Source organism: Talaromyces stipitatus, genomic scaffold, assembly GCF_000003125.1.
Source record: "Talaromyces stipitatus ATCC 10500 scf_1105507295515 genomic scaffold, whole genome shotgun sequence".
Classification (NCBI taxonomy): Eukaryota; Fungi; Ascomycota; class Eurotiomycetes; order Eurotiales; family Trichocomaceae; genus Talaromyces; species Talaromyces stipitatus.
The window spans coordinates 1,811,131-1,833,981 of NW_002990118.1; the positions used below are offsets into that span (position 1 = coordinate 1,811,131).

Below are 22,851 nucleotides of genomic sequence, written 5' to 3' on the forward strand. Positions count from 1 at the left end.
GAATACATCCCTTTTCTAGCCCTTGGAGGAATATACTTTTTGATGCTGTCTGCCAGCAATTCTGGCGGTGCTTTACAGGTATGTGCTCTCGTTACACGTTCTCTCAATCTCTTCAGGAGTATAACCAAAAGACTGACATTGTTTTTAAATCAACAGAAGATCATTTTTCAAGTTCGCGCTTTTCTGGAGCTACTTCCAAGCTTTACCTTGGCAGACTCCCCTCGATATGGCGGCACTAGGACAAAAAAGCCATTTCCGGCAGCTTCAAAAATTCAAACCCGACTACTCGGTCAACGAGTTCACACAATATGAATCCCAAAAAACGGGAATGAGGGTGGTGACCATTGACCACAAAGGTCCTAAGGTAGCTGGATATTTCGTTCTCGCAACCGAGATTCATGATGATTCGGGCTCTCCGCATACGTTAGAGCATCTGTGTTTTATGGGCTCTCGAAACTACCGCTACAAAGGCTTCCTTGATAAACTGGCTACAAGATTATATTCCAATACCAATGCTTGGACTGCTACAGATCACACTGCTTATACACTTGACACGGCCGGATGGGCTGGGTTTTCCGATATCCTTCCCATTTACCTTGAACATGTCATTGCTCCGACACTGACCGATGCTGGATGCTACACAGAAGTGCATCATATTGATGGGGCAGGAAATGATGCAGGTGTCGTGTATTCGGAAATGCAAGCCATACAAAATAATCAAGGGGAGTTAATCGACCTTCAAGCTCGACGCTTGATCTATCCTGACGGCGTTGGCTTTCGCTATGAAACTGGTGGTATGATGGAACAGCTAAGATCACTCACAGCTGATAGGATACGGGAGTTTCATCGCGAGATGTATCAACCTAAAAATCTTTGTTTAATAATCACAGGAGAGGTTGACCACGATGATTTGTTGAAGAAGCTGGATGCGTTTGAGGACACAATTCTGGATATCATTCCCCGACCGGATGCCCCATTCAAGCGTCCTTGGGTCGAGTCAAAAAGGACGCCGCCCATAAAAGAATCAATTGTGAAAGAAGTAGAGTTTCCAGAGGAGGACGAATCATCTGGAGAGATTGAAATCAGATTTTTGGGACCAGATTGCACAGACTCAATTCAAGGTAAGCAGTATACACATTCAGCTCATGAGCACAGGACTTACTCTTCGCAGGTGGCGCGCTGAACGTGGTGCTTTTGTATCTGGCTGGCTCGTCAGCTACGATTCTCGAAAACACGCTGGTCGAGAAGGAACAGGTTGCAAGTGCAGTCTACTTTTCAACGGAAGACCGGCCTGATATTGAGATCAAATTCACTCTAACCAGCGTAGCAACTGCGAAACTCAAACAAGTTGAAAGAAGATTTTTCGAGATCTTACATGAAGCGATGGAGCGACCTTTAGATATGAAGTACATGTCTGAATGTATCCAACGTCAGAAACGTAGCTGGAAGTTCGCTACGGAAGGATCTGCGATATCATTTGCCGAATACGTTATATCGGACTTCTTGTACGGTAAGAAGGATGGGTCAACATTGTTAGACATTGCTAGTCTGAAAGAGTACGACGCGTTGGAAAAATGGACTGAAGAGCAGTGGAAGGCGTTTATCAGAAAATGGATAGCTGACGCCAACCATGTGTCCATCTTGGGTATCCCGTCAGCGAAGCTTGCCAAAAAGCTAAAGGCCGATGAAAAAGCAAGACTGGCAGCACGACGAAAAGAGCTTGGTGAAAAGGGGCTCAAGACACTCCAAGAAAAACTAGAGTCTGCGATGGCCGAAAACGATAAACCGATTCCAAAGGAGTTGCTGAATCGTTTCAAAGTCCCAGCAACGGATTCGATTCACTTTGTCACGACAACTACAGCGAAGTCTGGATCTGCACTTAAATCTGGCCGGCCAGATAATGAGCTACAATCGCTCGTCGACGCTGATAAACTGGATTCTCCTCTTTTCATCCACTTCGAACATATTGAAAGCAACTTCGTTCAATTATCCCTTCTCATTTCTGCTGAGACGGTACCTGTCCAACTTCGTCCGTTGTTGGTAGTATATACAGATGCGTACTTCAACAGCCCCATCAAGCGAAATGGAGAGACGATCTCCTTTGAGCAAGTCATCGTTGAGCTTGAAAGAGATACGGTTGGATATTCCATGGAAGGTGCACGAGATTTGGGCAATTCGGAAATGCTTCGAGTTATCTTCCAAGTTGAGGTGGAAAAATATGCCACTGCAATTGCGTGGTTAAAGGAACTGACGTGGAACTCCATATTTGATGTGGAAAGACTGAAAGCTATTACGACGAGACTACTCGCCGACGTCCCAGACGCGAAGCGCAGCGGTGATGATATGCTAGCTGCCGTGTTTTTCATGACTCATTTTGCACCGGAATCTATTGTTCGAGCACGCAGTACGCTGGTGAAAGCTCGCTACTTGAAGCGCATCAAGAGACTGTTAGAAACTCAACCCGAGGTTGTCATTTCACAGATGGAGGAGCTTCGAAATCGCATGTTCCAATTTTCCAATTTTAGAGTCCTTGTCATTGCCGACCTAAAGAGATTGCATGCACCCGTTTCTTCATGGAAACATTTCGTTGAGGGCCTCGATACCAAGAAGGATCTCCGACCGATCACAAACCGGAGAGCTCTACTTAGTGAAGCCGGGAAAAATCTAGGCAACCTATCCTATGTGGTTCCTATGTCTACGATCGATTCTTCATTTGCTTACGCTACTGCTAAAGGACTTGACTCGTACGATCATCCAAAACTGCCAGCATTACTGGTAGCTATTGCATATATGAATTCTGTCGAAGGTCCACTTTGGGTAGCTGTTCGTGGAACAGGGCTTGCCTACGGCACCAACTTTGGTTATAATATCGATCTTGGGACAGTCAACTTTGATGTCTATCGGTCTCCGAATGCCTACAAGGCGTTTGATTCCAGCAAGAAGATCGTTGAAGAATATCTCAACGACATCGTCGAGTTTGACCCCCTGATGTTGGAAGGCGCAATCAGTAGTATCGTGGTTAGTTTTGCAAATGAGCAGGCAACTATGATCAGCGCTGCTTCAGGAAGTTTTATCCGCCAGGTGGTTCGCCTTCTGCCCAGCGACTACAAGGAGAAAATCTTGAAGAAAGTCAGAGAGATTTCCGTCGATGATATCAAACTGGCTCTCAAAGATCACATCCTACCCCTTTTCAAGCCGGAAACCTCGAACCTTGTTGTCACATGTGCTCCAGTGCTGGAAGACGTAAGTTGTAGCAAATTGATTCAGCTTTTTATCAGCAAATACTGACTTTTTTCCTCTTGCAGACAATTAAAACCGGATTCGAGTCCGCAGGCTTCAATCCCACAGTGAAACCTTTGAAGGATTTCGAGGACGACTATGGCCTCAAGGTTGATGGAGATGATGACAATGACAATGATGACGAAGAAGAAGAGGACGAAGATGAAGACTCTGAAGACTCTGAAGACGACGACGACGATGATGATGATGATGATGATGAAAAAGAAAAATGATTGAAGAATCCACGATACGTTGGTAGACGTGTACTTACGACCTACAATAATCAATAGACAAGAATACATGGTTAGGATCAGCAGGAAAACAAGCCCTATATTCATATCAATGCTGAAGTTCTCCGAAACGGCGTATATCACTGGCAATGAACTAGGGTTAGGGCTGACTTTTGGATTTCCAAAGATTTTGTATTGTTTGTATAGTTTGCATATGTTGAGACAAATAAAGGCGGAAATCCGTGGCAGTATCGGTCAGCCCGCATACTGGTATGTTCCTGCTCAACTTGACACGAAGTCCTTTTCAAAACACAGGTAACATATAGTGCATTTTGGTATCTGTGGGAATCATGATCAACAATCTATTACAGGTACTACATTCAGGATTCTTCAGAGCAAGGAGATGGTTTGGCTGATGAACAAATTCAGGCGCTCGCCCGGTTTCTGGATCGCCCACTTTTCCCATGGAAGACGGTGCTGGTTGGCTTCTCCTTAGGCCAATATGTCTTTGAGAGCTTCCTCTCATTAAGACAATATCGGGTTCTCCAACGCACCAAGCCTCCCAAAGTCCTAGAAGGTGAAATCACAAACAAGGTCTTTGAGGATAGTCAGGTAATACCTTCCAGGCCATACGTCATCTACTTGGGACTAGTTCAAACAGCTAACATCTACCCATCTAGACATATGGTCGCGCAAAAGCAAAATTCGGTTTCTTCTCCGGTATCTATGGTCAGCTTCAGAACTTGGTTTTCATCTACTACGACTTCTTGCCGAAAATATGGGCTTTGACTGGCGTGTGCCTTGTTCGTTACTTTCCGGCCTGGTCACAGGGTGAAATTGGACATACGCTACTCTTTTTCTTTGCTTTCAACATTCTGACCACTATTCTATCGCTTCCAATCTCGTACTACAGCACTTTTGTCCTTGAGGAAAAGTTCGGTTTCAACAAGCAAACGGTGGGGCTCTGGATCACCGATATGTTGAAGGGTCAGGCTCTCGGTATTGTTTTGGGTGGTCCTATCATGGCTGCCGTGCTCAAGATCATCCAAAAGACTGGTAACGAATTCTTTTACTACCTGTGGATCTTCAGCATACTTGTTCAGGTCTTCGCCATCACGATTTACCCTATTGTCATCTTGCCCATGTTCAACAAGCTCTCACCTTTGGAAGCTGGCCCCATCAAAACTGGCGTTGAAGAGCTGGCTCAAAAGCTCAAGTTTCCCTTGCATGACATCTACTCCATTGATGGCAGTAAGCGAAGTGCCCATAGCAATGCCTATTTCTTTGGATTCCCCTGGAAGAAGCACATTGTGATATACGATACTCTCATGGAGAAGAGTGAGCCTGAAGAGGTTGTAGCTGTCCTTAGCCACGAATTGGGCCACTGGAAGCTTGGTCATACCACTAAATTGTTCACAATCGCTCAGGTAAGACTTTAATTTGCTAAAGGTTATATGAAATACTAACAGGTCAATAGGCCCACATGTTCTACATCTTTGCGTTGTTTACCGCATTTGTCAACAATAAGTCCTTATTCCAATCATTCGGTTTCCACAATGAACAGCCTATCATGATTGGCTTTTTGCTCTTCTCGGATGCTTTGGCACCTATGGACGCTGTTGTGAAGTTCTTGATGAACATTCTCAGCCGCAAGTTTGAGTTCGAAGCAGGTTCGTCGCCTCAAGCGCTCGTTTAATGGCTGTTTGAAATTTTATACTAATTGTTTCTATTTAGATGCCTTTGCAGCCAATCTCGGACAGTCGAAGCTTCTTGCACAATCGCTCCTTAAGCTCCAAATACAGAATCTCAGCACCATGGATGCCGATTGGATGTATGCTAGCTACCACTACTCGCACCCCATTCTTACGGAGCGGTTGGCTGCTCTGGGATGGAAGGGTAAGGGATCGGAGAAGTCAGAGGACAGCGAGAAGCCTGTCAAGGCGGCGGATAGGGAATTGTAACTCTAGAGACTGGCAATGCTTTTGTTTCTTCAATTTATGTCTTAGCCATATGATTGTTCCATTATAATGGATTTATCTGTATTCTGAACCTGGAACATACGTGAATGAATTTGAAATCAAGAAATTTGCTGTCCAACATATATGCCCTAATAATCATATGCAGATACATTTCAACGCCAAATCCAACCCATGCATTTCCAAAAAGTAGCCAAACACCACCCAAACTTTTTCTTTCTCTATTGATCTATTCACTCATCTCCATCTCTTCCTCACCAGCTTCCCTTGCCTGCTGCTTTCTAGCCTTCTTCTCAGCCTGTCTCCTCTCTTTCTTCCTACGCTTTCGCTCCTCTTTATCAATCACACCTGTAACCGGCATCCCATCCTCATCAACTTCAATCTCCTCCCCAGTCGTAGTATTAAGCAACTCCGTGCCATCCTCCTCACCACCAAGACCCTGCCCTTGTTCCAACTCCCATTTCTCTCTATCTTCCCATTGCTCTTCTTGTTTTCTCTCATCGCCAGCACCAGTTTTATCGCCCTTTGATTTCTTTGGTGTTCGTGATTGCGTTGTCTCGGCGGCTGTGGTACTCAATGATAAATCGCGGCCCAAGATTTCGCCCGCAAGACCTGCCTGGATTCGTTTGAGGTTGTGTAGCGTCAGATTTGGAGCGGCGGCTGTTGTGCGTGAGGCTGGGCCATGTTCGGTGATCATGGCACTTGGTTGAAGAGAAGGGTCATTGGCGGCACGGTCGAGGTAGGCTTTTAGGAAGTCGAGGGCGGCGGATTGAGAGATGGGACGTGACGAAAGGATCTGTGTTGGTGGGACGGGTGTGGGATTTGCGTGAGACATCTTTTCTGGTCCTCTATGGCTATTGTCTTTCTTGGTCTGCGGTTATACAAATGAGGACTGGTTTGAGTGAAATTGTACGTAGATGTCAAGTTGAGTATGCGCAAAATGTTGACTAGATTAAGTAGAAACCATGCGAAGGCCTCCGAACCCCTGTCGCAATTGCCTTACAATTTGCACTGAAATTTGAATTATGAGATTGAAATTATCCAAATCAAACCCTAAAAACCGTCGTATCTCGAAACTTTTTCTGCCGGGCGGCGAGCGGAGGAACTTTGAAATGTTCTATCACCAGAAACCAATCATTTCATTCCCGCGGCGAGCAGAACATCACGACTTCATTTATCAAGATCCGACTGGGATACTCTGTTCTGTATGTTTTTTATCCGGTAGCTTCTTCCGGCAAACGAAAAGAGCAATGAGCTGAATTTGCTAATCTCACGGCCTAGCCATCCCAATCCCCGAGTCATCACAACCTGCTTGCAATCATGCAAGCCCTTCAATCCTGGAAGACGGCCATGCCGACATTGACTTCACGAATGACACACAATATCCGGTACGATGCCTCTTCATTAATGATTAAATCCGCTACGAATAGAAATCCACTAACATATCCACCACCAACCAGACCACAAATACGTCCAACATCATGGATCCTCCCCTCAACATCCTCTTCTCGAACATACTCCTCATCTCGCAGCTCCCTCTTCTCCTCAATCTCAACAACACGACCAGTCCTATCATCAAATAATTTTACTACTGCTATAAACACACCGGCAAACCCCATGATGCAGTCGCTACTTAACCAGATCCGAACCTTTTCGGCATCTGCGTCTCTCGCCGGTAAGCGAGCTACATACCGCCCCTCGAGATTGGTTCAGAAACGTCGACATGGATTTCTAGCTAGATTGAGGACGCGTACTGGACGGAAGATTTTGATGAGGAGACGGTTGAAGGGGAGGAAGGATTTGAGTTGGTAGATTCTGTCTAGGAGACGAGGGGATAGCCATTTGTAAGAGCATGCTGCTCTTTTTTTCTATTCGAGTGTATTATACAGATTTATAAAATGTTCATGGTGTTGTTTTGTCTTATATAAGGAATTTTGTTCGCTTATTGTTTATGAAGATTGCTCTGGGGGAACATCAATGGGCCTATCTGGTAGTTTGATAACAGGATGAGGTTTTAGGGTATGAAGGTAGGGCATTATACCTAATACTCAGGGATTAGAATGATTGTTCAACTGTCAACTATAACTCTGTCGATATTGAATTGATAGTCCTTCTAAGTGTATCGAATCAGATGTGATTGTATGCTGTCACATTTAAAGGCACATTAGCAACTTTTGAATACTATTTCATTGTCATCATCTCTTGCATCCACGAAACATCTAAACACATGAGAAACAAACCCCAGAACAATCTCGAATCATGCTTCTATCCCAATGCAAACCAGTAGGGAGAACAAAAAACCGGAATCTCTAGGTTACAAGAGTCCCGAAGGAGCGACTCTTCCACCAGAGATTAAAGAAATAAGAATGAGAAATGCAAGAGGATATCAAGAAAAGACTGAAACACGGTCATGGCTTTCCTGACCATGCTTTTATATCTCTTCATAAAAGTGATGGAAAATATGAGCAAGTATTGATCTATCGATTTGATCGCCGTCGCTCGTGTTTTGTTCGTATTTTGGTGGACGCCTTGTCCCATGTTCGACTAAATACATGCTAGAATTTTAGAATTATACTCATATCGATATGAAATGATATACTTAGTCTTGGACTGGCTCGAGGGTGTTTCCGCTAATAGAAAGTTAGTTATATACTGGAGAGAATAACTGCAGAGTAGGATGGTAACTTACGCAACAATGTTGGCCCAACCGATCAATCGCCAGTGCTTTTCAATACGACGACTGATGGCAATTTTCTCACCAATTTCGGTACAAGCGGGGTTTGTAAGGACAAGCTTAGCAGCATCGGCCTTGACACCCACGACCTTGGCACCGGTGGCAGTAGAACCAATGTTAACCATGAGAACTTCGTTCTTGGAGAGCTTAGCGACCTTGGCTTGCTTGCCGTCGGCGGACTTGACACCAAGCAGACGACGGAGCAAGAAGTAGTTGACTTCGAGCTCAGTGTAAATAGCAGGCAGTCTGCCACGCAGGCCGAGGACGAAACCAAGCAAACGATCGGCACGGCAAAGAGTAGGGTCAACACGAGTACCGACGCCGATCAAACCACCAGGAACAGCAAACTTGAGATCGTTGTGCTCGGCGAAAAGTGAAACAACCTTTGAGAAAATAGGGCGGCACTGGACCTTGCCATTCTCATCCCTGGTGACGATACCAGGCCTGATCTCAATCTCATCGTCCAATTTTAGAACACCGGTCAAGATAGAACCACCAGCAACACCACCCTTGAGTTCTTCGATTCCAGCACCGGGTTTATTGACGTCAAAAGAACGGATGATAATCATGTGTGGAGCGGCAGTAAAGTCACGAACAGGAACAGGGATGTGAGACACAAGATGCTCGTTCACAGCATCAATGTTGTATTTCAACTGAGCCGAAATCGGGATAATTGGCGAGCCGTCCGCTACAGTTCCTCGAATGAACTTCAGGATTGATTGGTAGTGCGATAGAGCACCTTCCTCACGCATCAAGTCGACCTTATTTTGCAAAATGATAATGTGATTCAATTTCATAATTTCAATAGCAGCCAAGTGCTCTGAAGTCTGAGGTTGTGGGCATGTTTCATTTCCAGCAATGAGAAGGAGAGCTGCGTCCATGACAGCGGCACCAGATAACATAGTGCTCATGAGAATGTCGTGACCGGGGCAGTCAACGAAGCTTTCGGGTATCTATTAGCCAACATGAAAATTCCAAGCATGAAACAGAAAACTTACGAGACATGACGCAACAAGCGGTATGTGCCACTGCACCCTTCACGCTCACATGGAGGATCGATTTCCTTTTCACTCTTGTAACTCTTGTAGCAGGTCGGTCTGGGACACTCGGGGTTGTCACACTTGTAAATCTTTGCGTTGGCGTAACCCAACTTGATGGTAATATTTCGCTCCTGCTCGTTCTTGAAACGAATTGTGTGAACTTCCGAAATAGCCTTGACCACAGTCGATTTACCGTGAGCGACGTGGCCGATGGTTCCAATATTGATCGTAGCCTGACGGGCGATAATCTCAGGTGTAAGGGGAGTGAATGTCGAGAAGTCCACGGTATTCGGGTCGGGTTGCTCAGGCAGCTCTGGGCGCTTGTGCTCGTATACTAGGGGTTCGGCATCCTTGTTCTTGAGGGCAGACTTCAAGGGCTTCTCTTGGACATCATCTTCATGGTCAAGAGGTTCCTGCTCCTCAATATCGTCTTCATGCTCGTGGCCCATGAGGGGCGAGCCGGGCTGCGAGTCCTCGTCGGAGAAATCGCCGTTGGTAGCCATGATTGCAAATGGCGAAAGCCGTCCGTCAGTAGTGAGTTTCGAATCTGCTTCTTGCGCGATATTAACAGCGAGAACTGGCTGGTATGAGGTCGGTTTTGCTTGTTGTAAGTGCTGGATACTGACGGGCTCACTATGATAAAATTGTGTAGTGGGGAATGGGATAATTTATCGATGGCGGGGGGCTAAGCCTAATTTATACTAGCGCTGCCCATTTCAAGTGTGACTCAACCTCGTTGAGCAACCATATTAGCCCTACATTGCCTAGGACTTACACCTTGTTCGATATCATTGGGATTGCCCATCTGCTTCAATTTGCATTTCCGAGTCATTGTAGGCAATCTCTTTCTTCATCGACCCATCTAGCGGGATGCGAGTGGCGTCGATCCTTGGGCGTTTACAGTGAGTCAGTCAGGTTATGAGTTTCTGTTACACTGATTTTTTGCTTTGTTTTCATTGACACATCACTGTATATTCATGCAAAGGACTTTTATGATATATATTATACATTTATGATCAATTCTGATCGCTATCGCTGCTGGATTCCTCTGTTGCCTCTTTCTCTTCGTCCGAGTCCAGGTCAGACTCGTTAATGGCTTCCGGGTGTTGGGGCTTCTGCATGGCAAATGCGACCATACAGGTGATTCTATTACCAGTCTCGTATGAATCGAGCAGCGTAGACGACAGTCCACCACTAGCGGCTTCTTTAATCTTGAGAGTCCATATGCGAATCACTCCGTCGCTGCCGGACGTCACTAGCAAATAATTTCCTTTCCATTTGTCAAAACTAGACAAATTAAGGATTTCAAACCCTTTGATACGCCCTGAAAGACCGCCTGTCCTGCCACCCAATTGGCCGAAAAGTTGGGCATCAGGTATTGAGGATGAATCAGATGAGGTGGAAGCTTCTTTGGTAGAGTAGAAGAGCACACTGCCGTCGTCCGTGGATACCGTAAGTAGTTCTTTTGAGCCGTCTTTGTCTTCGCTAAAATCGATATATTTCACTTTCTGCACCTTGGTTGACGGAGATGGTACTGCTTTGCATTTGGGCGTTGAGTCCTGGGCGAAGAGTTAGCTATTGATCAGTACTGACCTATGCGACGATGCGAGACCTACTATTCCAAATATCGCTACCCCCCACTCGAAAGCAATAGCGAATTCTTCCCCAGCAGTATCCCAGACGATCCCGCGTCCTTCTCCGGTAGATCTTTTATTCTCCTTGACACTCTGTAGCAATTCTTTGTCGAAATTTAGCACGCCAGCCTTTTTACCCGTCATTAAATTCCAAAGTCTCATGCATCTTTCGCCTCGACCAACACTTATCATCAACTTCATACTCGGATGTACCGCAAAGTCATTGATACCGCATGGCACGCTTCCCGGAGGAGCTGTATCCCCACTGGGTCTGCCTTGTGCTTTGGGTTGGGGTGCTTTCACTGTAGAGACGACGTTCCAGTCGCGAATTCTGGTTACAGATATCGTATTGTCTTCAGCTGCTGATATCAATTTGGACTTGGATGGAAAGTAGAGCGTCGTAATACTGGAAGAATGGTGAAGAAGAGTCCCGAGTTCTCGGTTTTTCGGATTTTCTAGAATTTTGTTTCCTGCTAGAGTCGCAACTGAAGGAAATCGTTCGCTGACAATTGGCGGTGCCATGGAAAGAGAGTATAAATTTATCCGCTCATCTGAACCACCACTGGCCAGAATTGCTGTTTGAGGCTGAGAAGCATCTGTACTGGTCGGCGGCGACAGGGCAAGTGTTCGAATTGCAGATGTATGCGCTTGGAATAGAAAAGTGTCCGCAAAGTGCAGCTTGGATGTCCCGTCTTCTTTCTGTGCTTCCTTGTCGTTGGGAGGATTGGCAGGTAGAGTAACAGTAAATCCATGCAAAACGCTCTGGTAAGATCCTGTAACGATTTGGATGGTTACAGCACCTGGATCATTCTCCGGAAATTCGGCGGGCACTGCTGCAGACTTGACAGCCTTGCGAGGCTGATCCTGGCCAGATTGGCCGTTGGCAGCAGCTTCTACTCTCTTTCTCTTGGCCATGATGTCTAATTGTATGACTGACGAGGAGTGCTGCTTATCACTTCTGCTGTGATAAACAATAACTTTTTTTCGGGCCTTGTGATACTGCCGGCCCATACCGCCGGTTATGGAAGAATAATATTCCAGTATCCGTTCTGATGCCACATTTTTGAGGCAGCAGTCATGATATCGCTGCATTCAGCCACCAAAGTCTAAGGCACCAACTTCACTCACGTTCCTTGGAACGAACTCTCACACTTTTCCTAGTCTTGGCTGAACCCCCTAAAGCAGGACGATTTGTCCAGTCATCCGCATACCGCCGTAACACCCCCCAAGCAAAATCGAGCAACACCGCCAGGGCAATTTCTCGCGTCTGTAAAAAGTCACCCATCAAACCACCTCAAAATACGTCGATTTTATCATTTCCGAGCGATTTTTTCGGTCTGAATGACATCGCTCTACTGATCTTAATTTTTTACCACGCGTTAATCGGATGACGCGTGGTCGAGATAGACTCGATGCTCCGCGACGAGCTCCTTCGCTCCAAGAACGACGAGATAGCGTAAGTTAAAAATTTTTCCGAGCGATTTTCTTGAAAATATACAGCATGCGACGTTCATATATCGCTAACTGTGAATTTCAGGCGATGTTTGCAGTCACGAAAGCGAAAACTGAGTGAGCTCTATTTTGCGACCGTCGGATGCTTAGGCGCGATTGACGGGGCTATCACGGATACCCTCTACGAGCAAAAGAAGCAAGCGTTCCTCGACGCCAACGATCTCTCCAAGTATGTTCCGTTATCTTTCCTTTTTTTACTCGTACATGATAGATGTCTATCGTGACTTTATTTTAATTATTTTTCATGGTTGCGTACTGACCCGCAATGGTAGGGGTCGATTTTACAATGAAGCTACACTCCCTCCTTTCCCAAACTATGCCGACATTGTCACAAGAGTACAAGCGCATGCTCCACCTGGAGCCGGCGAGGTTGCTACTTTAGATGTGTCTAGTGAGGAACAAGAGCGGATACCAGAATCCTCCATTCCGGGTGTTGTCAAGGAAAAAGGACATGTGCAAGATAAATCGATCGAGGTACAAAAACCGGATGCGCGCGCAGAGATCGAGCAGCCTATTGTTGAGTCAACAACCTCGAAGCCGCTCATCACTCAAAGAAGCAATATTCCTGCGCCCTCGACATCATCCATTAGCACGAAACCACATTTTTCGACACCTGGAACTCCAGTAAGCACGCACGAAAATGCTGTGTCAAGCACCTTCACCTCCCCATCTCATACTCGGCCGAGCCCCAAGGACAAAGCTATCGAGCCTTCTTCAGAAACAGTCATTTCAGCACCGCCACAACACACAGAAGCAAGTCTTCAGAGCAAACAAGGTCGCAGATTATCTTTGGCAGTAGGCACCACTGCTCACTTAGACCAACCACTTTCTCCTGCTTCTTCTATTGAGCCGTACTCCACCAATACCCCCGCACCTCCCGCCGCATCTCCGGATACGAGTCCGGATGAGTCTGGAGAGATTGAGGATCATGCAACCCTATCAGCCAAGCCGGTTGTTAATGCGCATGCAACGCCGTCCGACAAAGCTCTAGATGTGACGACATCTTTGACCCCTGATGAACAGCTACGGTTTGAAGAAGCACAGTCACTGAGGCGAAACGCACAGTTATTAGCTGCGAGTAAAGCGATTGGGGATCATGGGGAGCCGGGCCCCAACCCCGTCTCAAATCAGATTGTCAAAGAAGATGTCACGCCTTCTCAATTGGTTCCACCCCCTACCGATCAGCCCAAAACACAAGATGCTCAACCTTCTAGGACCGGACAGGAGGAGAAGCTTTCACCAACATCTTCCGCTGTTCCAGAGAGTCAAGCAGCTCGCGGAATGCCTTCAGGACCAGCTCCTACAGAACTAAAGATGGAACAAGAGACTGCAGCCGCTACTAAGCGATTATCCTCTACCTCCACAACAAACGTCGTTGTCCAACCAATTCCGGAGAGAATGACAACTCGAGTATCGTCTGGTGCCATTCGACACAAGTCCGTTTCCGAAATTCTGGGAGAAATTCCGAAATCTGGGCAACTGGAAAGGCAGCTATCTGGTGCCGCCCGCGATTCCTCCGCTCCCAGATCCCCCATATCTCAAGGAAGCCCTGCCTCTGTAGCAAGAGTCAAACAGAAGAAAGACCAAGAGAAGGAACGAACAAAACTTTCTACTGTAGTCTTTCCGAAGAAACAAATCGAGAAGAATGATTCTCTTGTTTTGATCCGCCAGCAGGCCGGTGATTTGATAGCTGGACTGAATGAGCAGCAAGATTATTTGTTTACGTTATTCCAGAATAAGGCCTATTCACCGCCTCGTACTTCGAACATCTCAACGCTCCTAGCCACGGCCCACAAGACACTGAGTACAGCTAACCATCTTCTTGAATACCAAGAGCAGATGGATTGTCGCACCCTTCGTCGAATATACGCTCTACAGAACTCTAATCGATGGCCACTACGTCAAATGCAGCGCTCTGCGGAGCCTTTGCGACAGGGCACTCATTGGGATGTCTTGCTCGACCATATGAAATGGATGCGCACAGATTTCAGGGAAGAGCGCAAGTGGAAGATTGCAGCTGCGAAGAGTTGTGCCGAATGGTGTGCTGAATATGTGCAGAGTGAACCAGAGCACAGAGCTCAGCTCCGAGTGCGCACGAAGACTCCGTCACCAAAATCGGTTGGGCGTTCCGATGCAACCAACACGAATAGTGATCCTATGATGGTTGATAATCCTGTGGACATTTCTTGTCCTGTTTCTCAGCCTACTCCTGATCTCATTCATTCTACAGAGGAAGAATCTTCTAGTGAGGGCTTCCTTGATGAACCACGGCCCGATTTTAGAGATACCGTTGCACCAGCAGCTATATTTTCCCTTGGGTCTGAAGAGTTCAACTTCTCCATCGACTTCACTCCTGTATCAGAGAAATTACTAGGTGAACTACCAATTTATGCTCCTATTGGCATCTCGCCAGATAATCAACTACCAATCTTCAGGTTTCAGGCTGATACGGATTGGAAAACCGAGGTTTTGCCAGTTTCAAAATTCTCGACTGGTCGAATCACTTTTCGGGATGTTGGGCCTGCAAGGAAAAAGTCGAGATACGACTACGCACTCGAAGATGATCACATGGAGACTCCTACTGTAGATATCACCCCGGAGCAAACGGATGTCGCTCTTTTCCGTCCGGAGAATAAGCATATTCGCGATCGCATTCACCCTGGCCATTCATTCCGACCTCCCACTGAGTATCCGATGCCATCCGTTGGATTCTTTGAGTCGAGACAGTCATCTCAGTGGACGCTGAATGAGGATGATGAACTCCGCCGTCTTGTTAAAGATTACTCTTACAATTGGTCTCTCATAGCAAGTTGTTTATCATCTCCGTCTCTGTTCTCTTCTGGTGCCGAGCGTAGGACACCGTGGGAATGCTTCGAGCGATGGGTCGGTCTTGAAGGCTTGCCTGCTGATATGTCGAAGACTCAATATTTCCGAGCATATCACCAACGGTTGGAAGCCGCCCAACGTACGATAATCGCTCAACAGCAAGCCGCTCAACAGCAGCAGCAACAGCAACAAGCGCAGCAAGGTATTCCCGGCCCAGCCCAGCCTTTGGTTCGCCGAAGAACAACCCAACCCGTACGTGTTGACCGCCGTCGAGCTTCCCGCCATCTTGCTCTTCTGGATGCCATGCGGAAGTTGGCGAAGAAGAGAGAGACGATGCTTCAGAAGCAGCAACAAGGTAAGATCAAGTGTTGTTATATGGATACAGAAGGAGACTAACATGATACAAGCTTCTCACCTTGCCTCTTTACGGAAAGTGAATGAGGCAAATCAACCGAAGCCTCCGATCACTAACCCAGCCGATTTTAGCAAGCTGAAATATGAGCGTGAGCAAAAGCTCCAGGAGAGACAGGAACAGTACCGCCAACAGATGATTGCACAACAGAGGGTAAGAACTTATATTCCTCTATATTCCGGTGTCATTCGTTAATCCTCTCCTTCAGGCTAATCTGGCCGCACAACGTGCTGGACAACTGCCGAATCAACAAGCAGCTACGATGGCTGGCGTTGTTGCTCGAACACCGAATGGCGTACAGCCTGCTGGTTCCCAACCCGTACCTGGAGCTGCACAGAATGCTGTGGTCAATGGCATGCCTCCAAATGCAAACATAAATCACGGTAATGCCATGCCAATGCAAAGTTTGCCGAATGGAAGACCTATGAGTAGCCCTATGCCGCCAAATGCAATGAGTGTGAAGATAGTTCCACAGCAAGGCATGCCTCAGCAAATGGTAGCTCGGTCGGGAATACCCATACAAGGTTCTCCCGATAATGCAAGGGTAATTCGTGAGGCTAGTCGGCTTCAGGAACAACAACGTCTTCTACAATCTCGACAGCAGCAGAACCAACAGGTGCCGCAGGCTGGCCAACAACAATTCCATAACCCACAGCAGTTCGGCCAACAAGGTTCGCCAAATATTAGCGTCCAAGGAATCAATGGAAATCCTAATAATGCGGCCATGCTTGCAGCTATGCAAGCAGCTGGAGGGATGGGCAGCTCTTCGCCGTACAACAATGCACAAGGCGTACCCACAGCATCACCGCGTATGGGCCAGCCAAATCATCTCTCGAGTGGCGTTGTTCCTACAATAACAAACATTCAAAACCAAATACAAAGGTCTCATCCTAATTTGTCCCCCGAGCAGGTCGCCAAGCTCGCAACCGAGAGGCTTCATGTATACCAGCAACAGCAACAGCGCATGACGCAAGCTGCAATGAATGCTGCCGTGGGAAACGTGGGCTCCATTCCAGCTAACTTCCATATGACCCCGGATCCCAATTTCCAAGGCTCTCCGCAAGCAAATGGTAACGTTGGGATGCAAAATTCTCAAGCCCAGTTTTCGCCGATGATGAGAGTGGCCCAACCCAATCAGCAGAACCGGGTACCAGTTACAAGCTCGCCGTCTATGAATGGGAGTGTTCTCCCACAGCAAAGCCGAAGCGCTACGCCTCAGACTCAACGCAGTGGAAGCCTTCAGACACCCATTCCAGGGGCAAATCAAAGCCCTCATCCTCCTGCAGCACAGATGGCCACCAACTAAGCTGTCTTTCATCAACGCCCGGGAACAAACCATGTATCCTCGCATGTCGTTCCCCGGTATCAGTTCCTTTTACTTCCCTATACGATTTATGTCACCTACGATTCCTCATGCTTAACACCCGGACTCCTCTTAGCAAATTCCTCCTGATTTCTTCCCCCGAACCACGAGTTTAATCATTCTTCTTTCATCCCCTTTTTTATACCTCCCTTTATGCGTTTACAATAACCCTGCCCTTTCTTCACCTGTTACGGACTAGATGTATATTGGTCTCTGTCGACCAATTGGTTTCTGGCGTTTTAATGTGTGGGTGGTATTTCTTGGGTTGGCCTTGGTCCCAGTATCATTCTCTTTTTCCCTCCACAAGGGGAAAAGTCCGTTTATTTTATCTGTATGATTAGTCGTGTTGAAATAACTTATATAGTCTGGCTATGGCGGGTACTAGAACATGATACAATTGAGTCAGTTGAAAGGAGGCCGCAATTATTATATTCAGTCCTACCTAAGTATTCCAAGATTGCTTTCCATAGCTAGTTACATGTCCGAGCTGTGAAGAAACTTTCCTGAGCCAGAGAAAAGGATTTCGAAAATGAATTTCCCACTTATATACATCACCGAATCCCGACCATCCATTCCCTTTTTCGCGGAAATAGCGTCGTTAACCATCTCAACAGTGGCATTTATCTCCGAAACCCGATTCAGTAGGTAGCAGAATTTGCTAAATATACGTGCTCGATGTCGTACTTAGTGTAGTTAGGGCTTGAGAATGAAATCGGAGCTGAGAGGCCCATGTGGCTTTTGGGCGTTTTCGAACGGATTTCTTGCAAGATTCCTACGGATTTCGCTGGAGAGGTTCCGCTGATAATCAGAGTCTAGTATAGCTAGATAGAACAATATTAGTCTTTGTAGTGAGTTGACAAATGTATATAAAGGTCTGATGTTTCCCTCTGTATGAAATAGCAAAGCAGCTACCGAACAATGAGATTATAATACTTGATACTTCTTTCTCGGATATAGAGGTTGTGTCTAAGAACAATGGCCATCGGATACGCCAAAGACCAACCAACAGGTTTCAAGAACTATCTTGAAAATATCGCTATTGTTGGTGTAAGTCCTGCTACTTCTCTTATTTCGACCGCTTATCAGTGTGTTCCATGTTAAATCGCTCACAATCGTATATAGGCCGGAGGCCAAGTCGGCAAATTCATCGTCCAGGCTCTCGTTGCAAATGGAAAACACAAAATCACTGCCCTCACCCGTGAGGGGAGCACCAATACCGTTCCAGCAGGCGTACACTCTATTCAAAAGATTGATTACTCCCAACCTAGTACCATCGTCGAAGCCCTCAAGGGTCAAGATGCATTGATTTGCACCTTGTCCATCCGGGCAACCGATGAAGCAGAAAAACTCAGCAGAGCCGCTGCTGAAGCTGGCGTGAAATGGATACTGCCTAATGAGTTTGGCAATTCCAAAAACAATGAGCAAATCGATCGGGACATTATGATTGGAGTCGTGAAGGCAAAAGATCGAAAACTCATTGAGGAGTTGGGAGTGAGCTCGTGGATTGGTGTGGCGACTGGCTTTTGGTATGAGTATAGCTTGTCTGTCGGTCCGTGGAGTTATGGGTTTGATATTAAGAATCGTGCTGTCACTTTCTTTGATGACGGCGCTAAGCAGATCAATACCACTACTTGGCCACAAGTTGGTCGTGGAGTAGCCAATCTGTTGGGACTCAAGGTTCTACCGGATGATGAGAACGATAAGAGTCCGCATTTGTCGCAGTTCAAGAATGATTTTGTCTGCATCTCGTCTTTCAAGGTCAGTCAGCAACAGATATTTGAGTCTCTTCTAAGAGTCACTGGAACCAGTCGTGATGATTGGAAAGTCACCACGGAATCAGCCAAGGAGCGCTATGAGAAGGGAAAGGTAATGCTTGAAGCCGGTGATCGAACAGGCTTTGGCCTGCTGTTGTATTCACGAGTTTTCTACCCAGATGAGGCAGGTCAACACCCGCGTGTCGACAATGCCGCTTTGGGTTTGCCAGAGGAAAATCTCGATGAGTGGACAGCTGTCGCGGTCAAGATGGCTAAGGAGGATTACTTTTTGAAGCATGTCGTTCCTCGGACAATGGGGTAGAGACCCTTGATCGGTGATTATGTGCGTTAGAGGTTTATCATGTAGCTCAGTCAGTCATATAGTCCATAATGAAGTTTGCTCCCAAAAATCTCAAAGTGAGCTATGGCGTTAACTACCTCCTTGCGTTCGAGGGCTATGAGATGGACTGGTCATCCTGAAGGCGATCTGCCGATAGCAAATATGTAGACTAAATAGGAGAGGTGTAAATGACTTGCGGATTATAACAACGAAAGCACCCGGCATATCGCTGCATCCAGCCTTGAAACCGCTTTCCTTCCTGCTGTGCTCTCTTTTTTACCTCAAGAAAGTCCTGTCGACGAGGATTCCAACAGTTGATAAAGGAATGCTTTTTCGTGTCGGCAGATGATGACTGGAATTAAGTATGCGAAGCAACAGCCCTCGGGTAGAAAGTGTTGACTTTAGGATAACCAAATGAGCATTTTGGATAAGTGCAAGATTAAGGGGAAACTTTTGAGGTTATGTTTAGGGTTAACGTAATCGGACACCCACCCGATCACTTTCTCCGGAAAAACCGCGTTATACGAATTTTCAAGCCTAAATTTCTAACCCACATATAAAATAAATATAATTGTTTTAACTAGTAGTACAATTTGGGTATCTATTGATTTTATGCCAGATAATCCCACATCTACTGCACTTTGGTGGCACTCGTACGCGTGATTGAGAGGCCTGAGGTTTGGATTCGACTGGTGTAGCCGGAATAGGTTGAGATGCCTCATCTTGACTAGTTATTAGTTCCTGGGCTTCCTGCGCTGTAAGAGATCCTTTGTGAGATAACTGAGCTCTGAGTCTTTTATGTTTTTCTTCTATTTCTCATTTGTAGTCTGTAAATCATGCACGTCTTTCCGTACAATTAGAAGCTTATTGATACTCATTTCGTACGTTTTGGATATCCGGTTTATCGCCGGATTAATTGTCTCTAATGGGCTTGCCGTACGCCTCTTGATTAGCTTCTTCATTGTTGTTATTTGGTGCTTAAATTGACGTGGATTTTGAAGTGTCTGTAGGTAGGAAGATTGTGAATTGCTTGATCGACTAGGCGGTGTTGGGGTCCGAAGCTGAACTGTAAGCTTTTGATAAACATGATCCGGATTAAATGACACTAATCCGGTTGCTTTAATAGATTAGGCCCTCTATATCGATTGTAATGACCTTCGCAGAAGCACAGAGGCCCATAGCAAAGCCAGTCTCATCAAAATTGTATATATCTTCTGATAAGATCCCTTATTCCTGTATGACCTCTCGTATGCGGTTAAAAATGCTCTCGGATTATCTTAAAACTCTCAAATTTTGCCCGCTCGTAGTTATATCTTCGTGAAAATCGTAGTTTGACTTCCGGATGCCGGTCAACAAATCGATAAACCCATCTCTCACTAACGTGTTTATTTCCATGTTGGGAAAGAAGAAGATCAGCAACATCTTGTCCAAGAGATGGTCGGGGAGGTAATCCACGTTTATCAAGATCAAGGATCCATTTTAGAAGAAATTCCTCTTCATATTGAGTCAATATATGTCCATTAGCGCGTTTTTCACCTCTATATTGAGTGTCGGTAAGTCAACGTTGAAGAGTTGTAAATTGAACATCATATATCTGTACAGTTTGACGAATAGATCGAATTCTTCCATTTTTTGAATCGGATATAGCAAGTAGTATCCTGCCCTATTGATTGCTCGAACTTTGTGTACTTCCTGTACGAATTGGTGGCATATTGACGCGTTGAAGATTGGTGTATAGAAATGTTTGGAATATTTTGATGTGGCCTGGAGCAGCGATCCACTCAGTGTCCGATTACGTTAACGTAATCAACAAGCGAGTTGGCCACTTTTCCCGAAAACGCACTCTATATTGATTCTACATAATTCAACACGTCAATATGCCACCAATTCGCAATAAAAATTCAAAAAATTCAGCTGAACAAGAGGGACGAATCTTGTTAGCTATTTCCGATTTGAAAAATGAAAAAATACACTCTATACGAAAAGCAGCAGAGATCTATAATGTCTCACGGTCAACACTTCAAAACAGACTAAATGGCATGACATATCGAGCTGAAATACGCGCCAATGGCCATAAATTAACTCAATCTGAGGAGGAATCGCTTGTTAGATGGATCTTGGATCTAGATAAACGTGGATTACCTACTCGACCCTCTCTTGTACGAGAGATGGCTGATTATCTTCTTTCACAACGCGGAAACCAATATGTTGGAGAAAATTGGGTATACAATCTTGTCAAACGTCGCCCAGAGATTGAATCAAAATTCTCACGGAACTATAACTATGAGCGCGCCAAATGTGAAGATCCAAAGATAATCCAAGAATATTTTGATCGCGTACGAGAGGTTATATTAGAGTATGGAATCTTACAAGAAGATATCTATAACTTTGATGAGACTGGCTTTGCAATGGGACTCTGCGCTACTGCAAAGGTTATAACAGGAAGTGATCGATATGCTCGGCCAAAGCTATTACAGCCTGGTAATCGAGAATGGGTAACTGCAATTGAGGCAGTTAATTCAATTGGATGGGCCTTGCCTTCATATATTATTTTTAAGGCAAAGAAATATGCTCGATTAGGCTGGTTTGAGGATCTTCCAGATGACTGGAGAATCAATATCAGTGATAATGGATGGACAACGGATAAGATTGGATTAGAATGGCTTAAAACTCATTTTATTCCTCTTACTAATGACCGTACATTGGGAAAATATCGAATGTTGATTCTTGATGGTCACGGAAGCCATTTAACTGCTGAATTTGACCGTACATGCACTGAGAATAATATTATTCCAGTCTGTATGCCTCCTCATTCTTCACATCTTTTACAGCCTCTTGATGTTGGCTGTTTTGCTGTTTTAAAGCGACATTATGGACAGCTTGTTGAGCAGCGAATGAGGCTTGGATTCAATCACATTGACAAAATCGACTTTCTCACTACATTTCCAGCAGCTCGTACGATGGCATATAAAGCTCAAAGTGTTCGGAATAGCTTTGCAGCAACTGGATTAGTACCATTCAATACAGATCGAGTTTATCAACAGCTTACTATCCAATTGAAGACTCCAACACCCCCTCCAAGTCGATCAAGTGATACACAATCATCCTGCTTACAAACCCCTCAAAATCCACATCAATTCAAGCGCCAAATGACTACAATTAAGAAGCGAATAAGCCGGCATACAAGAAGTTCATCTGAGGTTATTGATGAAGTGTTTACACGGGCGTCAAATGCTTATGAGATGAGTATTAATAAGCTTACAATTGCACAGAAGGAACTCCATGATCTGCGGGCTGCACATGAGAAGGCGAAGCAAATATCTCATGAGCAAGGAATTACTAGAGAGGAAGCCCAGGCGCTTGTACAAGGTCAGATTGAAGTATCTCAAGCTGTTACTACCGGTCCGGCCGAGCCTGAGCTTCCAGTCTCTCGTCCACCTGTACGACGTCAATTTTGCTGCAGTGGTTGCGGTATTGAAGGACATAAAATAACTAGATGTCCTAATCGTACTAGTAGTTAATTTTTTGTATATAATTTGTATGTGGGTTAGAAATTGAGGTTTGAAATCAATAGAGCGCGGCGATTTCGGGAAAAGTGGCCAACTCGCTTGTTAATTAACTATGTTAACTTACTATATCCATATTACGTAAGCAGACCTGACATCATTAACCACTAGTTATCGGGCAGAGTCCCGTGACCTGCGATAAGATAAACTGAAGCCCAATAAGTTTGCGGATTCATTTTGAACAC

The 22,851-nt window shown here is 45.6% G+C and overlaps 8 protein-coding genes across 8 annotated transcripts, besides 3 other annotated features; 5 read left to right on the forward strand and 3 right to left on the reverse strand.

Annotated features, from left to right (window-relative positions):
- Positions 1-226: 226 nt before the first annotated feature.
- Positions 227-3,595, forward strand: TSTA_047070 (zinc metalloprotease, putative; the record flags this gene model as incomplete). Its single annotated transcript, XM_002485164.1, has 3 exons — positions 227-1,121; positions 1,172-3,243; positions 3,306-3,595. The coding sequence occupies 3 exons, from the start codon at positions 227-229 to the stop codon at positions 3,510-3,512; spliced, it is 3,174 nt and encodes a 1,057-aa protein (XP_002485209.1). The 3' UTR covers positions 3,513-3,595.
- Positions 3,368-3,499: a microsatellite.
- A 211-nt stretch (positions 3,596-3,806) lies between the features above and the next one.
- On the forward strand, positions 3,807-5,604 carry TSTA_047080 (CaaX prenyl protease Ste24). Its single transcript, XM_002485165.1, has 5 exons — positions 3,807-3,880; positions 3,939-4,121; positions 4,190-4,936; positions 4,987-5,179; positions 5,244-5,604. The coding sequence occupies exons 1-5, from the start codon at positions 3,860-3,862 to the stop codon at positions 5,468-5,470; spliced, it is 1,371 nt and encodes a 456-aa protein (XP_002485210.1). The 5' UTR covers positions 3,807-3,859; the 3' UTR covers positions 5,471-5,604.
- A 110-nt stretch (positions 5,605-5,714) lies between these two features.
- On the reverse strand, positions 5,715-7,104 carry TSTA_047090 (uncharacterized protein; the record flags this gene model as incomplete). The annotated part of the gene is made up of 2 exons (XM_002485166.1): positions 5,715-6,333; positions 6,866-7,104. The coding sequence occupies 2 exons, from the start codon at positions 7,102-7,104 to the stop codon at positions 5,715-5,717; spliced, it is 858 nt and encodes a 285-aa protein (XP_002485211.1).
- A 548-nt stretch (positions 7,105-7,652) lies between these two features.
- TSTA_047100 (translation initiation factor EF-2 gamma subunit, putative) lies at positions 7,653-9,896 on the reverse strand. Its single transcript, XM_002485167.1, has 3 exons — positions 9,218-9,896; positions 8,175-9,161; positions 7,653-8,115 (listed from the first exon to the last, which is right to left on the reverse strand). The coding sequence occupies exons 1-3, from the start codon at positions 9,760-9,762 to the stop codon at positions 8,085-8,087; spliced, it is 1,563 nt and encodes a 520-aa protein (XP_002485212.1). The 5' UTR covers positions 9,763-9,896; the 3' UTR covers positions 7,653-8,084.
- Positions 9,897-10,217: 321 nt separating this feature from the next.
- TSTA_047110 (60S ribosome biogenesis protein Mak11, putative) lies at positions 10,218-11,830 on the reverse strand. Its single transcript, XM_002485168.1, has 2 exons — positions 10,876-11,830; positions 10,218-10,818 (listed from the first exon to the last, which is right to left on the reverse strand). The coding sequence occupies exons 1-2, from the start codon at positions 11,806-11,808 to the stop codon at positions 10,276-10,278; spliced, it is 1,476 nt and encodes a 491-aa protein (XP_002485213.1). The 5' UTR covers positions 11,809-11,830; the 3' UTR covers positions 10,218-10,275.
- A 475-nt stretch (positions 11,831-12,305) lies between these two features.
- Positions 12,306-17,433, forward strand: TSTA_047120 (MYB and HSA domain protein; the record flags this gene model as incomplete). The annotated part of the gene is made up of 5 exons (XM_002485169.1): positions 12,306-12,349; positions 12,431-12,574; positions 12,678-15,586; positions 15,639-15,796; positions 15,852-17,433. The coding sequence occupies 5 exons, from the start codon at positions 12,306-12,308 to the stop codon at positions 16,947-16,949; spliced, it is 4,353 nt and encodes a 1,450-aa protein (XP_002485214.1). The 3' UTR covers positions 16,950-17,433.
- A 475-nt stretch (positions 17,434-17,908) lies between these two features.
- Positions 17,909-19,191, forward strand: TSTA_047130 (uncharacterized protein). The gene is made up of 2 exons (XM_002485170.1): positions 17,909-18,053; positions 18,129-19,191. The coding sequence occupies exons 1-2, from the start codon at positions 17,982-17,984 to the stop codon at positions 19,080-19,082; spliced, it is 1,026 nt and encodes a 341-aa protein (XP_002485215.1). The 5' UTR covers positions 17,909-17,981; the 3' UTR covers positions 19,083-19,191.
- Positions 19,192-20,358: 1,167 nt separating this feature from the next.
- Positions 20,359-20,760: a mobile genetic element.
- Positions 20,761-20,977: 217 nt separating this feature from the next.
- On the forward strand, positions 20,978-22,719 carry TSTA_047140 (transposon, putative; the record flags this gene model as incomplete). Its single annotated transcript, XM_002485171.1, has 2 exons — positions 20,978-22,540; positions 22,675-22,719. The coding sequence occupies 2 exons, from the start codon at positions 20,978-20,980 to the stop codon at positions 22,717-22,719; spliced, it is 1,608 nt and encodes a 535-aa protein (XP_002485216.1).
- Positions 21,023-22,522: a mobile genetic element.
- Positions 22,720-22,851: the final 132 nt, after the last annotated feature.

Bases quoted from the DNA above. Each gene is read 5' to 3' on its own strand.
- TSTA_047080 (XM_002485165.1), top strand. From the start codon at position 3,860: ATGATCAACAATCTATTACAG. The intron at 3,881-3,938 runs GTACTACATTCA...GAACAAATTCAG, and splicing joins TGATCAACAATCTATTACAG to GCGCTCGCCCGGTTTCTGGA. The intron at 4,937-4,986 runs GTAAGACTTTAA...ACAGGTCAATAG, and splicing joins AATTGTTCACAATCGCTCAG to GCCCACATGTTCTACATCTT.
- TSTA_047100 (XM_002485167.1), bottom strand. From the start codon at position 9,762: ATGGCTACCAACGGCGATTTCTCCGACGAGGACTCGCAGCCCGGCTCG. The intron at 9,162-9,217 runs GTAAGTTTTCTG...GATACCCGAAAG, and splicing joins CGCTTGTTGCGTCATGTCTC to CTTCGTTGACTGCCCCGGTC. The intron at 8,116-8,174 runs GTAAGTTACCAT...ACTTTCTATTAG, and splicing joins GGTTGGGCCAACATTGTTGC to CGGAAACACCCTCGAGCCAG.
- TSTA_047110 (XM_002485168.1), bottom strand. From the start codon at position 11,808: ATGGCCAAGAGAAAGAGAGTAGAAGCTGCTGCCAACGGCCAATCTGGC. The intron at 10,819-10,875 runs GTAGGTCTCGCA...CTCTTCGCCCAG, and splicing joins GGGTAGCGATATTTGGAATA to GACTCAACGCCCAAATGCAA.
- TSTA_047130 (XM_002485170.1), top strand. From the start codon at position 17,982: ATGGCCATCGGATACGCCAAAGACCAACCAACAGGTTTCAAGAACTAT. The intron at 18,054-18,128 runs GTAAGTCCTGCT...AATCGTATATAG, and splicing joins AAAATATCGCTATTGTTGGT to GCCGGAGGCCAAGTCGGCAA.